This window comes from Necator americanus, chromosome I (genome assembly GCF_031761385.1).
Source record: "Necator americanus strain Aroian chromosome I, whole genome shotgun sequence".
In the NCBI taxonomy this organism is placed as follows: domain Eukaryota; kingdom Metazoa; phylum Nematoda; class Chromadorea; order Rhabditida; family Ancylostomatidae; genus Necator; species Necator americanus.
This window is the reverse complement of record NC_087371.1, coordinates 36288732-36306797: the sequence shown is the minus strand read 5'-3', so window position 1 is coordinate 36306797 and position 18066 is coordinate 36288732. Positions and strand designations below refer to the sequence as shown.

General features: G+C 37.2%; 1 protein-coding gene across 2 annotated transcripts; it reads left to right on the top strand.

The window, feature by feature from the left end:
• Nucleotides 1-1026: 1026 nt before the first annotated feature.
• On the top strand, nt 1027-17963 carry RB195_007960 (uncharacterized protein; the record flags this gene model as incomplete). Of its 2 annotated transcripts, XM_064181878.1 has the most annotated exons (12): nt 1027-1283; nt 1357-1398; nt 2123-2285; nt 10395-10485; nt 14292-14386; nt 14551-14708; nt 14770-14857; nt 14957-15066; nt 15639-15776; nt 15833-15896; nt 17672-17774; nt 17884-17963. In XM_064181878.1, 12 exons carry the CDS (start codon nt 1027-1029, stop codon nt 17961-17963), a joined length of 1389 nt encoding a protein of 462 aa, XP_064038632.1. The 2 variants fall into 2 exon arrangements, with proteins under 2 accessions (XP_064038632.1, XP_064038633.1); XM_064181877.1 differs by lacking the exon at nt 1027-1283 and having other exon boundaries at nt 1322-1398.
• Between the last annotated feature and the right edge of the window lie 103 nt (nt 17964-18066).

Below are 18066 nucleotides of genomic sequence, written 5' to 3'. Positions count from 1 at the left end.
ACCCTCCGTCCCGTAATCCACGACCCCGTATAGGCACCCGACCACCTGAAATCCGCAACCCTCCTCCCCCCTGATCCCCAGATTCGTGAGGTGGATGCCTTCAAGGTGGTTTCGAACCAAAAACCGTAAAATTGGTCCTCTTAACATTGTACCGTTACTTCCGCAATTTTCTAAATTACAAAATAAAACCACCACATCTTGTCTGCTGGACATTTTCTCGTTGAACCGCTCATGCAGTAAAAATTTGATCTATTGTGTGTGTTGATCGGAAATGGTTTGAAAAAAAAGCAAATTTGAGTTACTTTGACAGAATTCCACTAATCAATTCGTATTCTCTTAAGTATCACACAGAAATCATGAACGAACTTCTTCAAACGATCGATGATTCGAACAACCCGACAACAAGTTGCGCAAATTTCTCCCCTCCCCTGTATCGATCCGCGTTAAATCGAATGAATCGGCGACGAACTCATTCGAACTTCCCCGGGGATTCATTTGGTTATTGATAGCAGAATGAATAGAGAATGTAGGAATATGTGTTCCACGGAGATTGTTCCTGATTTTCCGAAAGAATGGAAGATCTTAAGACGAAAATTCGTAAGTCTTAAGAAGTCCGTAAATCCCAGCTATGAACAACAAAACTTGTCCACAGCTCTTAAAAAAAATCGGACGCGACACTACGCTACGAGATCCTCCTGAAACGAATTTCGAATTTCACGCAAAATCGTACATCCTGACGATCAAACGGATCCGTGAACGAGACGAAATGATCCAGTTCGATCGCCATTGCGAAAACACTGAAAATCACACCACGATGTTCGAATACATAGATTTTTCTCATTGAATTTAACGAAATTTCAATCGCTCCGGGTGGATTGCGAAAGCCAGGGCGGGCGGGGGGCGCGGCTCTGCTGAAACGAGTTAGATCAAGGCTACGTTGACGGACGGAGCGGCCGGTGGTGGTGGTGGTGGATGGTGGAGAAAAACGTTGGAGATATATAGATGAATCAGCGTCAGAAAAGTTTGATGAATAGTGCGTCAGATGAAGGGAGTGAGAAGAGAAGCGAACAAGGAAAAGAGTGTCGCTACGATGGATGGAAGAGGTTGGCGGGGGGAGATGGGGCGAATCGGCGAACCGACCGACCGACCGACCGACTGAGCGACGACGACGACGACGACGGGGACGGACGGACGGACGAACGAACGACCCGCCGAGCGACCGACCGACCGACCGACCGACCGACCGTGCAAGCGCGAGCGACGGGCGACGACGACGACGACGGGTCAGCCCCCCTCACGCGCACCTCGCCGCCTCGCGCGTATGGCAGTAATGCACGCCGCACTGTCGCCGACTAGGCCCATCTCCGCCGAGGAACAGCAAGCGATCCATGATTTAAGGTGGGTCGGTTCGACACTCGTTCAGCACCTTCAGCTCTCAATTCCGGAGACCACAATGGTCCCCCAGAAACTACTATTCATCTCCATCTTCGGGGATTTTGATCCACCCAAACTGAACACCTCTTGATCTATCGATTTTTCCCCTCAGCTCTTTCCTGGAAGTAGAGGAATTTTGTTGAAACACCATTATTATTTTCGTTTCACAGCTATCTTTCAACAGATCTCCGCTCAATTGCAGGTCATCCTGCTTAGTCTTCTACTCTTTTCAAGACGGATCGTAACATTTGATCTAAATGGTCATCTGATCTTTTGTTAGATCTATTGTTCCGTGGTTATCCAAGAAATTCCCAAATAATTTCACTGAGCAACTCAATGAGTTCTTTTTGAGGGTCTGTTTGTGTGATTTTCGTTTTTTTTTTGTTTATGCGATAACTTCTAAACGAATGGAAACAGAGAGAAAAGGGGATTTGACCCCCATAGAGATACTCTACAAAAAAGTGCAAAATTTCCCTTCGTAAAGAAATGATATAGGGTAAAAAAAATGATAAAGAGTTTGGAGAATCCGAAATAGCTAAGGAATTACGAAGAAGTGTTGCTTGGTTGTAGCCGTCGCGAATATTTCTGGATTTGTATCATTTTTCAAAGGGAATCACTGGTGACTTTGATTTCTGCGATGAAAATTCCCTTCGAAATGTTTAGTACCTTAAGAAAATGTTCTTCTCAGGACAATTCTTCCATCAATTGAATGTCTGGAAGACTCATACATTCTACGATGGCTTCGAGCTAAGGATCAACGTTTCGATGAGACCGCGGATGCGTTGAAGAAGCACGTGACGTTTCGAAAAGCATGGGAACTTGATTCGATCGCTTCATGGGAAGCACCGGAGGTGTGTGTGGATTTATCGTTTCGGTATAGTATTTCCTATGGTTACGATCTATTTCCATTTTTATTTTCTTTTTAAAAAAAAATTTTCTACTTGTTAAGCGGTTAAGTACATAGTTTCGTTGCGTTTTGCTACGCATACGCTATTCTCATCCTTCGTTCATCTTTCGCGATTTTTCATCGAGAAACCAAAAAAAAAACTAGAACTGTTTCCGTGTCTTAATCTATTCGATGCCACGTCGAGGTCACCACCACCACCACCACCTCGTCCGTCTCTCGCAAAGTTGTTCCGCGTCCACTCTCTCTCTGTACGCGCCTCCATATGTCAACAACTACGAAACAAGAGATGAAAATCAGGACATTCACCGCGCTAAATGAAAAATATCTTTGAAAATCCAGAAGAAAAGAGGAAGACTGTTTATATATTTGTATTATGTTTGATTGCGTACTATTTTTTTAAGCAGAACCAAGATTATTATTGATCTTTATTCGGGCTAACGTTTCGGCGTCAAAGTAGTACACAATCAATCTCTACGTTGCCAAGATTCAAAAAAGGTCGAACTTGGAACTTATTTGTATCACGTTTTATTTATTTCTTTTTATTTTGTATAATGTTTTTTGTGCATATTACTTCCGAAAGAGGGTTAGAGCGGCTGTGCTTGGATCTCCCGGTGTCCGGATCATTTACGGAAGAAGACGGGAAGTTTTAAAACACTGGTAAATAGATTTATAAAAAGAATACACTGTATTGAAATGTTCCATTCACTTATTATTCCACTCAAGTGGATTACAAAAACCTGCCGAATCTTACTTTTTTGAAAAAAAAATCATTAAAATCCATCACTTTTAGAATGTAATATAAGAGGGGCTTCTCGTTGTTAAATTTACTGGATTTTCTTCTCTAAAGTTCTAAAGAATTATCTTACGGTGAGCGCAAAGAAGATGCCATTTTTTCGCATTTGCATTTTTATTTTTCGATATCGATCGGGTGAGATTTTATGAGATCATGAGATTTATGAGAGATCCACAGACGTTACAGAATATTTTCATATTCGAAAATACTCGTGAATGATTCGAAAGCGGAATCGAATAAGCGGAGAAAAGCCCATAATAATAATAATAATATGATTACTAATAATACTATTATAATATAATAATATTACTAATATGATTACTAATAATACTATTATAATATGATAATATTACTAATATGATTACTTCAATATCAATCTAGGATGGTCATTTATTTCTTATGGGGATTTTTGTTAAGGATTTGAGAGAATTTTTCCATGCCATCCGTGACCATTAACCTAATGACATCAACTTATCACACTAACCATCAGTTCTCATCCGGAAATTATCCAGCAAGTTACTAGAGTAGTAGGATAAAGGAAAAAGTATCCTACAACCGCTTCCTAGCAAATTATTCCCACAAAAATTTGTGAGCTCTTCTCCGCTTTTGAATAATTCACGAGTAATTTCGAATATAAGAAATGTCCTGAAATGTCTGTGGATCTCCGATAAAATCTCATCCGATCGATATCGCTCGATTTCTCTCACGGATTCTTCACTTGCGCTGCTGAGACACTTTTTGCGGGTTCCTGTGAGGAAATAAAGGGATCGTCGTCAACATTATTACAGGAACTTGTTCAAGCCTTTCTTTTTCTTCTTCTTCCAGAACGAAAAACACACTCAGTAGACCTTATTCCATAACAATAGGACTAAACCAGTTCAGAACTAGATTGTCTTATTAACTTTCCAGCTCTATTTATTCTGTGGTGAAGAAATCTGTGATCGATTAGCAAAAAATATTGGGTCATCCAGAAAGAATGCCTTCTGCCGATCTTTTTCTCCCAAAAATTTCTTTTCTCATTCAAAAATTAAAGCTTGGGGCGGGAGGAGCGGAGAATTGGAAGAGGATTGAAAGTGCCAAAAGAAAAATGGACGGGAGTTTGTCGAAAAAAAAATGAAAAAAATGAAGAAAAGTATAGATGAGATGAAAAAGGACAAATTCAATTCTATGATTTTCTACTAAGCCTTATTTCTATTTATATTGAAATTACTACAAATTTATGGATAGATTAACGGATTTCTGGAGTGTAGTAGCGATTTTAATACGAATACGAAACTTTTGAATGAGTAACTGTGCATTTTCATGAATTTGATTTCCACTTTTTCACAAATTTCTCCTATTTTTCTTAAAGAAAAATTGTGAGAAACGGAAAAGTGTACCATTTCTAAGAAATAAACATGCGGCAGAAGGATGAAGGGTTATTTTCACAATCTCAGGACGTACAGACTGCTACTTTCACGAGTAAACATTATAATTTTCAAATAACGGTCGTATAAATCCCTCTCGTGTATTTCGGGGAGGAGATCCGAAGATCACGTATGAAAGTCGCTTAAATTGAGGTAATGAGGTCAGCCTCAGAATTTGAAAATGAAATTAGCTGTTGAACCGACTATTTGAGAAGGGTATTGATGAAAAAATTCGAGAAAATAGTTGACGGATTTTGAAAAAATAAAAAAAATACGTTTGAAGTAAGAATTGTTTATGGAAGGGCAAGGTCACAGGTCATTTTTCATTCGTAAGATTTTTTTCAAAGATAAATTACTCTAAATAATTCTTCGCTTAATAAAATTACCGATAAATTCGCTAATTAATAATAATCTTGTAGAGAACCTGAACCCTCGCAACATCTCTTTGAAAGACGAGAGTTTCAGAATCGACATGATTACATGGATCTGCTAGGGATACTGTATAGAACTGTTTGTTCTCTGGAACAGTGAAAATAACAGTGGTCTGTGCAAAAATAGGATTCTAAGTGTTATAGGGGAAATTTCAGGGGAAGGGCTTGAAAAAATGAGTCTACTTAGAATTTTACGAGTGTATATGTAGTCGCAATCAATAAAAAAAAATCCGTTACTCGTCCAGAATACGTCAAAATGTTAGTAATAACCTCCTCATTATCAATACTCACTTTTATATTTATATATTTCCCCAGTTGAACCATTGACACATAGATAAATAGAATAAATTTTGTATGCGTTCATGGATTGAACACTGCTCCGGTTCAGAACCAAAATTTTTCATCTCCGTGGATATTTCTCTCTTCCCCATTGATATTTACTTCCTTACGTTATTAAAGGCATCACCTCAGGAATCCGAGGTGGTACGGATTTCAGGTGGAGTATTCGTATACAGAGTCGTAGATTGAGGAGAGATTTATAATGTATCAATAGAAGAGGTCCAGAAAATCACTCACTTTTCTTCCATTTTCTGGATTTTCCAGATCAAATAGGTTTTATTTAGGAGGAAAATGAGCGCTCAAAGCGGGTAACCTGAACGCTAAGCGTATACATCCTCTTTTCCAGATTCGTACAATTCCTAGAAAAGTTGAGAAGGTTTTCTCCTTAGTATAATTTTAATTTGAAATATTTTCCACCGTAAGCTCTTGTGAACTGCATTTATGGCCAACTCTTGGATGAGTTATGGATGAAATAAAACGAATGTTGTAATAGTCCTGTCACAAACATACAATAGTAGTTAACAACAACAAGCTACTGTAAACAGTTATTTACGGAACATGTAGTCAGAAAATGACGTCAATTCCATACACAACATTTCTCGAGGAGCGGGTCTTATTTTTCATCGCTTTCTCGCTTTGTTTGAAAACAAATATTTCCTGGATTTCTCGGGAATTTTCACATAAACTCATAAAACAACCGATAATAAATAATAATTTCTTATAAAACAAATTTGCGCCGGGAGCTTCTCACAGATCAAGACTCGTTGAGGTCTGATATAGGGTCCCATAGCTGCGTTTATAGTCGAAATTCACTCGTCTTTTCTGGTTTTTTTTCGTGGTTTTCGGGAAGTTTTCCAAAATCTCTTATTTTTCCTGTAGTCCTCAATCTCCAGGAAGAGGTTCGAAGCTCTTCCCAAGTTTCCATGACGTATTCCTGGCTAATCTCGGAGAGGTGGGGAAATTTTGCTCATGTATGCCAATACATGCAGATGTTCCTATGACAGGATGTATAGATCCCCTCCCATTTCTATTTATATTATTAATTTTACTTGAATTTTTTTATTATCTACTTTTTATTCGTTTATATTCATATTTTTTATATTTATACGACTTTTCATGTTTTTCATATCTTCATATTTTCATATTTTTATATATATATAATGTACGACCATACAGTCACCCCCACGTCTGCCCTAGGGACGTCTTTTGAAAGGGTCTCTGTGACGGAAGCAGGCCAGGAAAATCCATAAGTAGTTAACCAGAACTAAGTCGGCCCCTATTTCTAGTATAGATGTTTTTTTTAGTAAATTCATGAGAATGCTATGGATGAATCCTAGAAGAGTCATCCTGAGAGTGTGAGAAAAATTCTCCACCCCTCTGTCACATGTGCTTTTTCTTAAAAGACTACACTTTGAGCTTTGTAAGCTTTTCTTTGAGAAAATTGAAAAATGTGAAAAAGAAAAGGGAAAATTGTGAATAAATGCCAGAAAAAAATGTCATAAGCTCGAATTCTACCGTGTTGTTATTTCTGTGACCTAGAAAAAAAATTATTTCGGCTGCGATGACGCGGATATCTTCACTTCCCATCTGATCTTCATGGATGGTCTTCCACTCGGACGAGGAGCGGCGCTAGAAACGTGGCCTCGTCGGGTTTTCTCACGTGCCGCCCGCCCGGTCGTCGTCGCCGACGTTTTTGACCTTCCTCTTCGCCTCGCCGGGGGTTATGTAACCTCCGGTGCAAAAATCTGGTTGAACCAGACAATTAACGAGCTTTTACCAGGCGGAAGATCGATGGCTTCGATATCGAAAGTGGAGATCTTTGAAATGGAGCGAGCGGCGATTGAGTGTTCTTTGAAATCGCCTTCCTCCTAAGAGGCCAAGATCAATAGATCAAAATAAACACGTCGATGAAGTTGATGTTGATGTTTGCACTTTTCTGATCCGCGTGATTGATAACAGTTGGTCTTTTGATTTTCTCTCAATACTCCGCTCCCGTCCCGGTCCAGTTCTTCTTAATAAGGGATTTTTATTCTTATTATAATTAGAATTTATTAGAATTATATCTGCAAAAATACTTATTGGAATTTTTTTTAAATTTTATCAGGACAGGAAAGGATTTTATTAGGATTTTCAGTTCCATGCGCTCTCTCCCTCACACACAAAAAAAAAAAGAAAATCTATGCTTATTAGAAAGATTTAAAATTATTCGTGCAATGATTTGACAGCTTGGAATATTTTTATGTTATGTTTTTTTTTTCATTTTGGAGAAAACAAATACTATTCTCGTTTTGAAATCGCTACAATCTTCCTAGGAATCCGTGAACATATCCATAAATTTGTAGCAGTTTCGATACAATAAATAGAAATTGTTTTTTTCAAAATAAAATCCCAACTTTTCGTTCTTAGTTCTTAGCTTTAGATTTGTGACTTTGTGACTCCAGAAGGAATGACTTTGTGATTTGAACTTTCGAAAAAAAAAAAACTTTTAATTCCTTGGGTAACTAACACATCCGTAATCTTTTGTAATTATTTGTAATTATGATCCTAATATTTGTTTGATCTGGAATTTCTTAGTGTTTACTTTGAAAATTAGGAATCATATTGAGTTCAAAGATCGAATTGCGATCCAATTCCAAAAAAAGAAGGATTTGATCTTAATTTGCCGAGTTTTTCAAAGATAACGTTTGGGAGGGGGGTAAGATTTTTCGAATTTCGTAATTTCGAATTAATTTCGAATTTTCCTTCGAAATTTTCTTTGAATTTTCTTTGGATATCACCTAACTCATGATATCCAAAGAAAATTCAAAGAAAAATGTGCTAGCAGCTGCCAGTACCAGGTAAAAGTCAAAGTTTAATTTCAGCACAAAAATAAACATCAGCTGAATCATGTGTTTCATGACGGAACAAGAAGAGATTGATAATGTCATGTGACCGTTCAGTTCCTCTCTCAAGGACGAGTTTTCTCAAGTACATATACTTAGTCATCAACGTCAAATTAAAATGAAAAATAGAGATAGGAGTGGGGTTGATTGTTATCAGCACCCGCCGAACGATAAGAGTTCCCCTGGCGCTCGCGCTTTGAAACTCTTGGACATCGCGAAAAAACTGAAAATCGTATCTATCTTCTTTCCACGTTGACCACAGCGCATTTTTTCTCACTTGCGTATTTGGCGCCAATCATCTTTTACGTGCTAATTTTGTGGGAAAAAAAATTTAAAAAATTAGAATGGCATGAAAAATAAGGAAGGAAATAAGGAAGGAAAAATAAGGAGTAAGGCTCAGCGATGAATTAACGTGTTGTCCCAGTCGAGCAAAGAAAAAAACAGCCCAAATCACCGTTCAGCTATCGCTGTCATCCTAGGATTTAAGGAATTTCTTACGTTTTTTTTCTGAGAAGATACAAGTATGAAAGAATATATTGAAAGAATCATTTTCATTTTATTTCTTTTTTTTGAACATTTCTCAAAGAAAAAATAGACTTAGAATATAGAATAATAATATATAGAATAATAATACATAATAATAAAGAATATAGAATAGAATAAATAAAATTTTTTGACTATGCATATGTGTTTATACTTATTTTCTGTAGAATCTTCCTTGTCTAATATCCAGTACGATTCGTAAATTTTCCAGAACTTCCCAGAAAAATTTTATACTATTAGTTTATACTTATTTTCCAGAAAAATAAGTATAAACACATATGTATAATCGAAATTTTTTTTATTTATTCTATCTATCAGTCACCATTTCTTTTTTCGAGTGATGAAGGGTGTGTGCACGTGCTGTTTCCAGTTATCATGTTCTAGTCACGGGGGGGGGGGGGATTTTTTCAAATTCTCTCAACACGCGAATGAGTCATGCGCGGAAAACCTGCTGCTGCTGCTGCTTTGCCTGCTATGTGTATAATTCCAAGGTTATCATGTTTTGTGTACGAGTTTAGTGGAAATAGCGGGAAATAGGAGAAATCTTTAGTCGTCTCGCGTCAACCACTAACAGTTCGTATTTTGATCGATGACGATCGTCTCCGAATCCAAGACGTTGTTCGATTCGAGCAGGAGTTATCGAATTCTCTCTACCAACGCTCTGGTGTTTACGTTTTGTTTTTGTTTTTTGCGGAAGTGTTACGCTAAAACAGCAAATCCTCCTGTACGTAAAAGAAATTAAAGGGGAGTAATGGAACTGCAGATTATGTGCGCACAAGATCGCAGGAATGATATCAGTTATTGATTTTTCAAAATCGATTATCACCTACATATAATCCATGAGGAACATGTTCTTCTGAGTAATCGCGTTTGCCACACATCAGGGTTTTCTGCGCTTGCTTAACCGACATCCTCTCTTCCCTATGGCTACACCCAATAATGTGCGTATCGCGTCAGTTGAACATATCCGGCGCCGGCTACAAATCCAAGTTCGTCGTGAAATTCGTGCAATGTGGGAACCCAAGTCTCAGAAAAGTACCTTTTTATTCAGAGATTCGACTCAACTATTCTGAAACACATAAGGAGATCTTTATTTTGCAAGCACTCCTGCTTTAAATATCACGGAAATGTGATTCTTCCATAGGGTGTACACTGGTTATCCTGAGTCTGTGTTCTTATTTGATCATCGTCGAATTGACAATTAAAATTGAACGCTAGACATAGTCGGGTCAAAACAACATGAAGCCCGGTGCAGTTGCATAAGCGGATGAGCTCGAAGCAGCACGGTAGAGCTAGCGATTGGTATCTGCGTGGGACCCTTGCTAGCATCACTCATAGCTGCATCCTGCGATGGTCCCGTCTCGATCCTAATCGCTGCGCTAAAGTGCGCCCTTTTGAGAGCAGCTGCTTAAGCAACTGTATCGAGCTTCTACTAATTTTATTTTATTTTTTATAATTTTAATCGGACTATAGAAACACACCTTCGCAACATCCCGGACTTCTAGGGAAGAGACGAATTTGAGCACTTTATCCTTTATTCCACCTAGTTATTTAATTTAAATTAAATTTTTCACTTTGCTTAGGAAATGACTTTCTGGTCCTTCATTCTATTCATATAAAATTTACCTTTTTTAATCGTACAGTATTCTTTTTTTTCAGTGTTTGGAAAAGTACTGTGGTTATGGATTCTTGTCCGATAAAGATGGTCGACCAATCCTTATGTCGTTGCTGGGGAATATGGATGTTGAAGGTGAGCGGGGAACATTTCTCGGTTTCCTCCTATCTGTGTGTTCTCGTTCGTTACGTGTGTTCCTCAAAAATGCGACAGCGCGAGAAATCGCGCGCTGTCGCATTTTCTTCGCCACACACCACGTACGACCGTCCACGTTCTCGTTTTAAGGGACGGTCCACTACCGAAGCGCTATGTGTGATTGTAGGCATTAAGGGGAAAACTGGCCTCGAAATCATAGTAATCGTTTTCGATTCGATCTATCGATCATTTCACATCTGATCGATCAAAGTGTTGCGAGAAAAAAAACATTGTTTTGACTTTACACATTAATGTAATTAGGACTCCTATAACCGTAAGAACGAGAGAACAAGAAAATGTAACAAATTAGCTCCTAGAAATATTGATTTGCCCGGAAATTTCATCAAAACTTCACCTTCTACTATCATTCTTCAATTTTTGCTTGGATTTGAAAAAAAAACTCTGATTTATATCTTACTCCCTTTTGTTTTTCTCGTATTTATTACTTATTCCGAAAAAAAAACCGGCATTATCCAATTCATGGATCTACAGAATTTTTTTTTTTCCGATAAGAATCGGTAGGGGTTTACGACCTCGACGATCACGGATAGAGCATTCATTTCATGGAAGAACCAGTATTTCTCAGCACAAGAAATATGTATTTTGATATATTTTGTTTATTTATTTTGATATAAAAAACCATCAACATTCTCTTTAACTTAAGAATAAATCAAAAGCTAGTTGTCGTTGTAAAAGATCCCGAGAAAAAAAAATCCGGAAAAAATTTCATAGCAGCATATTTTTCCCTTCTTTTAACACTGTAATAGGCAGATTCGTAATCAAACGAGATCGTATCGTCAGTCCGTGAGTCAATTCCGATTTGTTTCAATTCGTCAAACATGGGAACAACAACAAAAAAAAATAAATAAAAACACAGTTGTTGCTGCCACCATAAATCGGTTCAAAGACGTTAAAGGGAATCAATCAATAAGGTCTGAGCGCACATAGCTGGGGAGTATGAGGGTTTTTATTATTACACATTCTTATCTATTTATTATTATTATTATTTATTATTTATATTTATCTATTTATTCCATATTGATTGAATGTGTTACATTATTATTATTTGTATTATTATATTATTCTGTTATATATTCTGTTATATTTATTCTATTAAATATTATATTATTATATTCTTCTGACAGTTGAGCTAAATTACCATATAATGCTTTAGATAATAAGAGATGAGAGAAAAAGTTGAAATGGTTTGACTATGAATTTAAAAAAAAAACTATTGAATTGATACAAATAAACTATTGAATTAATTCTATAATTTATTATATTATTACTACTGTTATTATTATTATTATTATTATTATTATTATTATTATTATTATTATTATTATTATTATTAAAATAAGTAAAACTATAAAACACGACGTAATTGATCACTTTGTTTTCCGGCTTCTTGTTCCTGCATGACATACTCCGAACGATGTTGAGGCTTGGGAATTAGAGAGGAATTTGGGAAGGAGAATTTGATGGGATATTCAGAGGATCAAAGACTTCGAACCTTCCTAAGAAGAAATTTTTTGGGCCTTTGATAAAGACGAGGTTGTCGGAAAAGGCCATGTACGACGAAAAAAATTTTCGCCAGAACCGTTGGCAAAACAAGAAAACATAAATCTTCGATTATGTTACCGTATTCCGTTTAAAAGAAAAACCATTTTGCATCTCTAAGGCGCGTTTTCACCTCACTGACACTACGGACCTATCTGTTCTTTTATGTTACTCCTGTTTCTTCCTCTGGGACGGAAAATTAGAAAAAAAATCCTCATATGTTTTCTGTGGAACTGAAATATTCCCGAAATCTATGTTTAGAAAGGTCTCAATTCTACAGAAAAAAGGGGAAATTTTTTTTGAATAAAAAAGTGTGATTTTCCTCGAAACCACTCGAAGAAGTGATAGGGGGGGAGGGGGTCTCATGAACCACCACACCACTTAGTAGATGTCTAGATGCCTCTAGATGTCTCCAACGCTCACATTCGTATACATAATAACATCATAATGTTTCAAAACTGGTTTTCTCCTTGGATAAAAACAAGTTTTACAACATCTACAACATCGGCTACATGTCACGTGTTGCTAGAAAGTTCGCTACATTGTACAATGGAAGGAATCTTTAGAAATTTCACTTCAAAAATCTTAACGAGTGATATTTCGTTAACGTGAAACGATGGAAAGATCCACGTTCGAAAATGTCTCACTTCTGAATAAAAAAGACTGAAATTTTTTTAAAAAATGAAGAATAAATAAAATGAAGGAAATTTGTAATCTCTGCGAGAAATTCCTATGTTTCCTCTCTAGCTCCTACTTTTCTTATTATTACTTATCTCATATTTATTTGTTTATTCATTCATTTATTTATATATTATATATCATTTATTTCATATATATTATTTCCTTTACATTTTGTATTATTATATTATATATATATATATATATATATATATATATATATATATATATATATATATAATTTCAGTTTCAAGTATTCTGTTGAGGCTCTTTCAGACTAATAAGGGTTCTTTTTGCACCGAGTATCTAAAGTAAACGGTAGAAAAAGTTTATCGGTAGTCCTTGAAACTGCAAAAATTGACGTATTCAGTGGTTTAATTACAGTACTTTTCAAGAAAATTTCAAAAGGAGTTAGTTTCGGACAACTAGTGTTCATAAATTTCATAAAAGAATTGCATCTTTGTAAATTTTCTCGCATTTTTGAAAAAAATAGGTATTTAAAAATCAAGATTTATTGGTTCAAATCAAAGATTACCAATGCAATTACTATCATTATCAGGAACATCTAGCCACTTAATAACCAAAGGCTCAATGCCCTTCTTCTAGAAAGAAAAGGACCGGATAAGTTAGTGTAAACGGGTTCTATGGTTGGAGAGAAATGTCCCATTATTCTGTGGCCATCTCTTATTTATTATCTTATTTTTATCTATTTACTTATATTTTGCACGTCACAGCATTTATATTTATGAGCTTATTTTGATGCAGTAGCGAAGATAAACAACGTTTCGAATAGCAGTCCAGAATATTCGGAGCACTTTTCTTCTTGTGTTCAAAGTCCCCCTCGTTGCTCAATTATCGAAGCGCGCTGCATTACTGTAAGAATAAAAATCACACATAGGATGTTTTCGAGTGAAATCGACTAAAATAACGTCAGATACCAGTTCCAGTGGAACGCACGTTCGAGAACGACAGAAAACTAGTGGAGCCTGGAACTTTAATTACTTCGAAAAAAGAACATTGCACTTCCACTGGAGTTTCCACCGGAACATTAGAGGATCGAATTCTTCTTTGAAAAAAAGCACCGATTTCTTGGTGGGACAACAAAAAGTTGAAAAATTACGAGAAACAGGCAACAACAACAAATTAAAGTTTTTGAATCCTTCTTTCAAAAAAAAAGAACAATTTGAACGACGAAAGTTGAAAAATTACGAGAAATGGGCGTGGTGGCTGAGACATGAATTCTTTTTTTATTTAGATACAAAGAATAGAAAAATACAAAGAATAGAAGAATACAAAAAAGTGCAAATAAATAGAATAGAAATAGAATTAAAATACAAAGAATAGAGAATAGAAAAATATACAAAGAACAGAAAGTTAAAAATAAAATAAAAATGGAATAAAAAGAATGAATAGAAAAAATTATGAAATTGTAGAGGACTCAGTCTGAAAGCGCCACATGACACACCACACACCAATTAATAAAATCAGGATGAAATCATTATTTACAGGAATGTTGAAGTCAGTGGCATCGTTGGATTACATAAAATTCTCGTTAGCAGCTATCGAGAAGGGTCTACAACTCTGTAGTCAAAAAGCAAAACAGGTAACCGTCATAGGTTCCATAGATTGGTCTCAAATATGGTTTTAAAAAATTTTAAATCTAAATTAATTCCTTTCAATATCTGGATTTAGCTTAATTTGCAATTATTACTATATTATATATGATATATTCATTTAATTTTATTTATTTTTTTAATCTCATTTTAGACGGGACGACCATTCGAGCAAATGATGCTCGTGTTCGATTTGGATCATATTGGATCAGCACATTTTTCATGCAAACAATTTGCAAGTTCATTCACCACCTTGGTCACATTATTTCAAGAACACTATCCACTTGTTTTAAGGAAGATTTTGATAATCAGGTATGTTCGGAAGAAATTAGAAGTGTCTGGTCCTGAACGGATTTTATCCTTCCTTCTGTAGGGCACCAGAAATGGCACGGATCGCCTACGCCTCCATAACCGCTATTCTCAGTGATCCTATCACAAGGCTGATAGAGATGCCATCAGAGGTGAGCGCTTAGCTGTATTCCACTTTGTTCTGTAGTTTTGCCGCTTTTGTGCGGATTTTTTTTTTTCGTTTGGGCATCGACTAAGTGGAAATTTTTAAGGCAGACTGGAAATGGGCGCTGGCACAGTATGTGAACTTGGACGGTTGGCCAATTCATTGGGGAGGAAATAGGTCGGAAAATGGCGATCCGAAATGCCCAGCTACCATTCGGTAAGCGAAAAGTAGTTAGAAGAAGACTTATGGTTGTTTGTGCCTGACCTAGGGGAAGAATTAATTTTTACGTTTTTAATTTTTTCGAATCCGTCCCAGTCCCAGTGCTCACCCCTCCAGGGTCGATAAAGTGATGTCAGACGACACATCGGTTAGCCACCACAAGTCATTGTGTAGGCCAGTTACACGTTTGTAAACCTCAAACGATTCTCAACTGAAGTGAATGGGGGTGGGGGGCGCATCCCAAGCGGATTGATCAACGATAGAAACTTTATTCTTTATCCTTTAAATAGTGAGCCTCAGGGGAGGCATCCTTCCTTGCATGTAAAGGAATCTTTATTACCGTTATCTTATGTTTAGTACGGAATCAACACACATCTAGGTACTAACCCACTTTTCTGTGTATCGCAATGAGTCACGGGTGTGCTACTGTTTCGCTTCTACAGCGTGTTGCACCTACACCTTTAACTGTTGATGTCAGTGAAATGAAGTCACAGTATCGGCAATTTTTGCTTTATATAGCATTCGGTGCCTATTTTTGTCCTCGCTACATCTGTTTATTGTGTTTTTAGATATGGTATGGGCCCAGTTCCATCCGACTACTTCGTTGATCCAAAAACAGCTATGCCAGACTATGACCAATTGACTACAGTTTACGCTGGAGACAAACATCTTATCTCCATCAGAATAAAGGAAAAGAGTCGAATTTGGTGGGTGGTCCTGTGTAGAAATGGAGAGGCCGATAATTTCCAATATCGATTTTCAGCTGGCAATACATGACTGACGATGACGACATTGGTTTTGCGATTCATTTTGATCCGTCTTTTCAGGTATTTCTTTAATCACATGTGGAGAGAAATATAGGCGACATATAGCGCAAGTCTTAGTGCTCACAAGAGTTGCAAATATACATATTTCTCATCAAGTAGCCCTGTATTCCACAGGGATACTACCCAGGTTTCCCTAAACTTATTCATATCTGTTTGAAGCAAACACTGTTAGGCAGCGGAGAAGTGGGTCGATACCGGTGTCACGTCTAGGAAGCTACTCACTACCCACAGAGCGACTGAGAGATGAAGGGACGTTTTGGGCACAGTGAGATGTCTTGTGGAGTTCAACTGGCGCACACAACACCTAGCCGATCATAGCAGTTCCAACTTAAGGACAATGTCTAATTTCCGTTTCTCAGCGGAATATATATCGAAAGCAAAACATCAATGAGCTGATCACATTGTGAGAAGAATAGACGATAGGTGGACTCAAAGAACGCGAGAGTGGATCTCTGGAGATGCTAAGCGCCCTTGAGTGAGCCGCCAACGAGATGGAGTAATGTGTTCGCTGCACGGATGGAGCAACAAGGATTTAGCTGGAAGGATACTGTTCGAAGACGAGACCAGCGTCACTCACGAATCTTGAGGACATTTTGAATGTCTTGAATGGTTAGGGAACGGAACGGCTGGAAGACTTGCTGCAGTCCGCACGTTCAGTGAACACGGACCATCTAAGTGTACAAGGATTTGAAAAAGAAATGTAGGATTTTGTTACGAATGGTTTTTCCTCGTATCAACGAAAGATATCCTATTGATAAACTCGGCCCGTGTTCAATCGGTCAACGCAACGCGTGCGAGAACGGACGTTGATACTCCGAGAAGCATGTTACCACCCTGGGGCTATATTATCAAAGAGCCTTTGCTTTAATCCCACCAGCGTCGCTTTCGCATTAGAAACGAATTCGAGGTAGTCCAGTGAGACATAGCAATACCTACATGTTAATATCGCTGGTGCAAAAAACAAAACCATTAACACATTGACGACATCACATCTCTCCAGGAAGTCGGAAGCCGCGTAGGTCAATGCGGTTCATCAGTGAACCGCACACTCTTCAACGATTACATTTCTTGATTTACGATATGATTTCCTAATTTTCCAAAAAGTTTCTCTCTATTCAGTGGGTTTAGTACCATTCATTACTATTATTTCCTCGTTCAAATATAGCTCGTAAAAGTCGATTACGCTAGATACCCAAAAGCACTTGCGTAAAGAGTTAGAAAACCTGCTCTGAGCACACGTTGGGACCCTTTTGATGCTTTTGTTTTGACATGCAACCGACCTATCTCACGTATCACATGCGCTTCTTCGACAAATACTGCTCCTCCCCCTCCCCCCTCCCGCTTGCTCTGGATAAAATCGTATCACAAGTATCCGTTTCTTTTGCTGGTCGCCTCATCTTCCCGAAAGGCAGATATACGGAGTACGTTTTACTGGACTGTAAAGAAAACGACAGCTTTTAAAATAAAGTAAAATATTTGCCCTAACAACAAAACATGGAATACTGATCGTAGCACTGCTTTTTCCCGTTCTTTATAAAAGAAGATTTCTTTCTGAAGACGGTAGAGAAATCTGAGGAAGCCTAGTTAGCACGCTTACTCGCAAATGCACGGATTTCTTTCAACAGAAGGTATATCCCAGATTTATTCATACATTGGAATACAAAAACACTTTCCTAAAAGTCCCAGGTAGTGGTTTTGTTTTGATTTTCTCTCTTTTTCTTCACCACTTTTGATGATTTGCCCGTTTTGAAAATACTTTATTACTTTATGTTTAGGCAAACAACCTAACCGAAATGGAAACCGTTTTCCCCTACATACGTCTCGAATGTACAAATGTTCCTATTTCCGGTCACTATGTAGCAGAAAAAGCTGGAAATTGTTGGTTTTGTTCCCTGTTCCTTTTTCAAGTTTTTTTTTTCAAGCCTAGTACGGTGTTTTTTTCAGTACGGTTAGTGGTTACGTTTTGATCGATATCTTATAATTTCAGATATCATCGAGTTCGACAACTATTATTCTTGGTTCTCGGCCAAGCAACTACGTTACAATATTGAAATCGAAGAGCTGTAATATAATTTAATCTAATAATGGTGAACATTATTGTGTGTCTGTGTGTGTTAAATTGTACATAAACATGTAAAAATGTTCTAAATAGTAGAAGTTAAACAGTAAA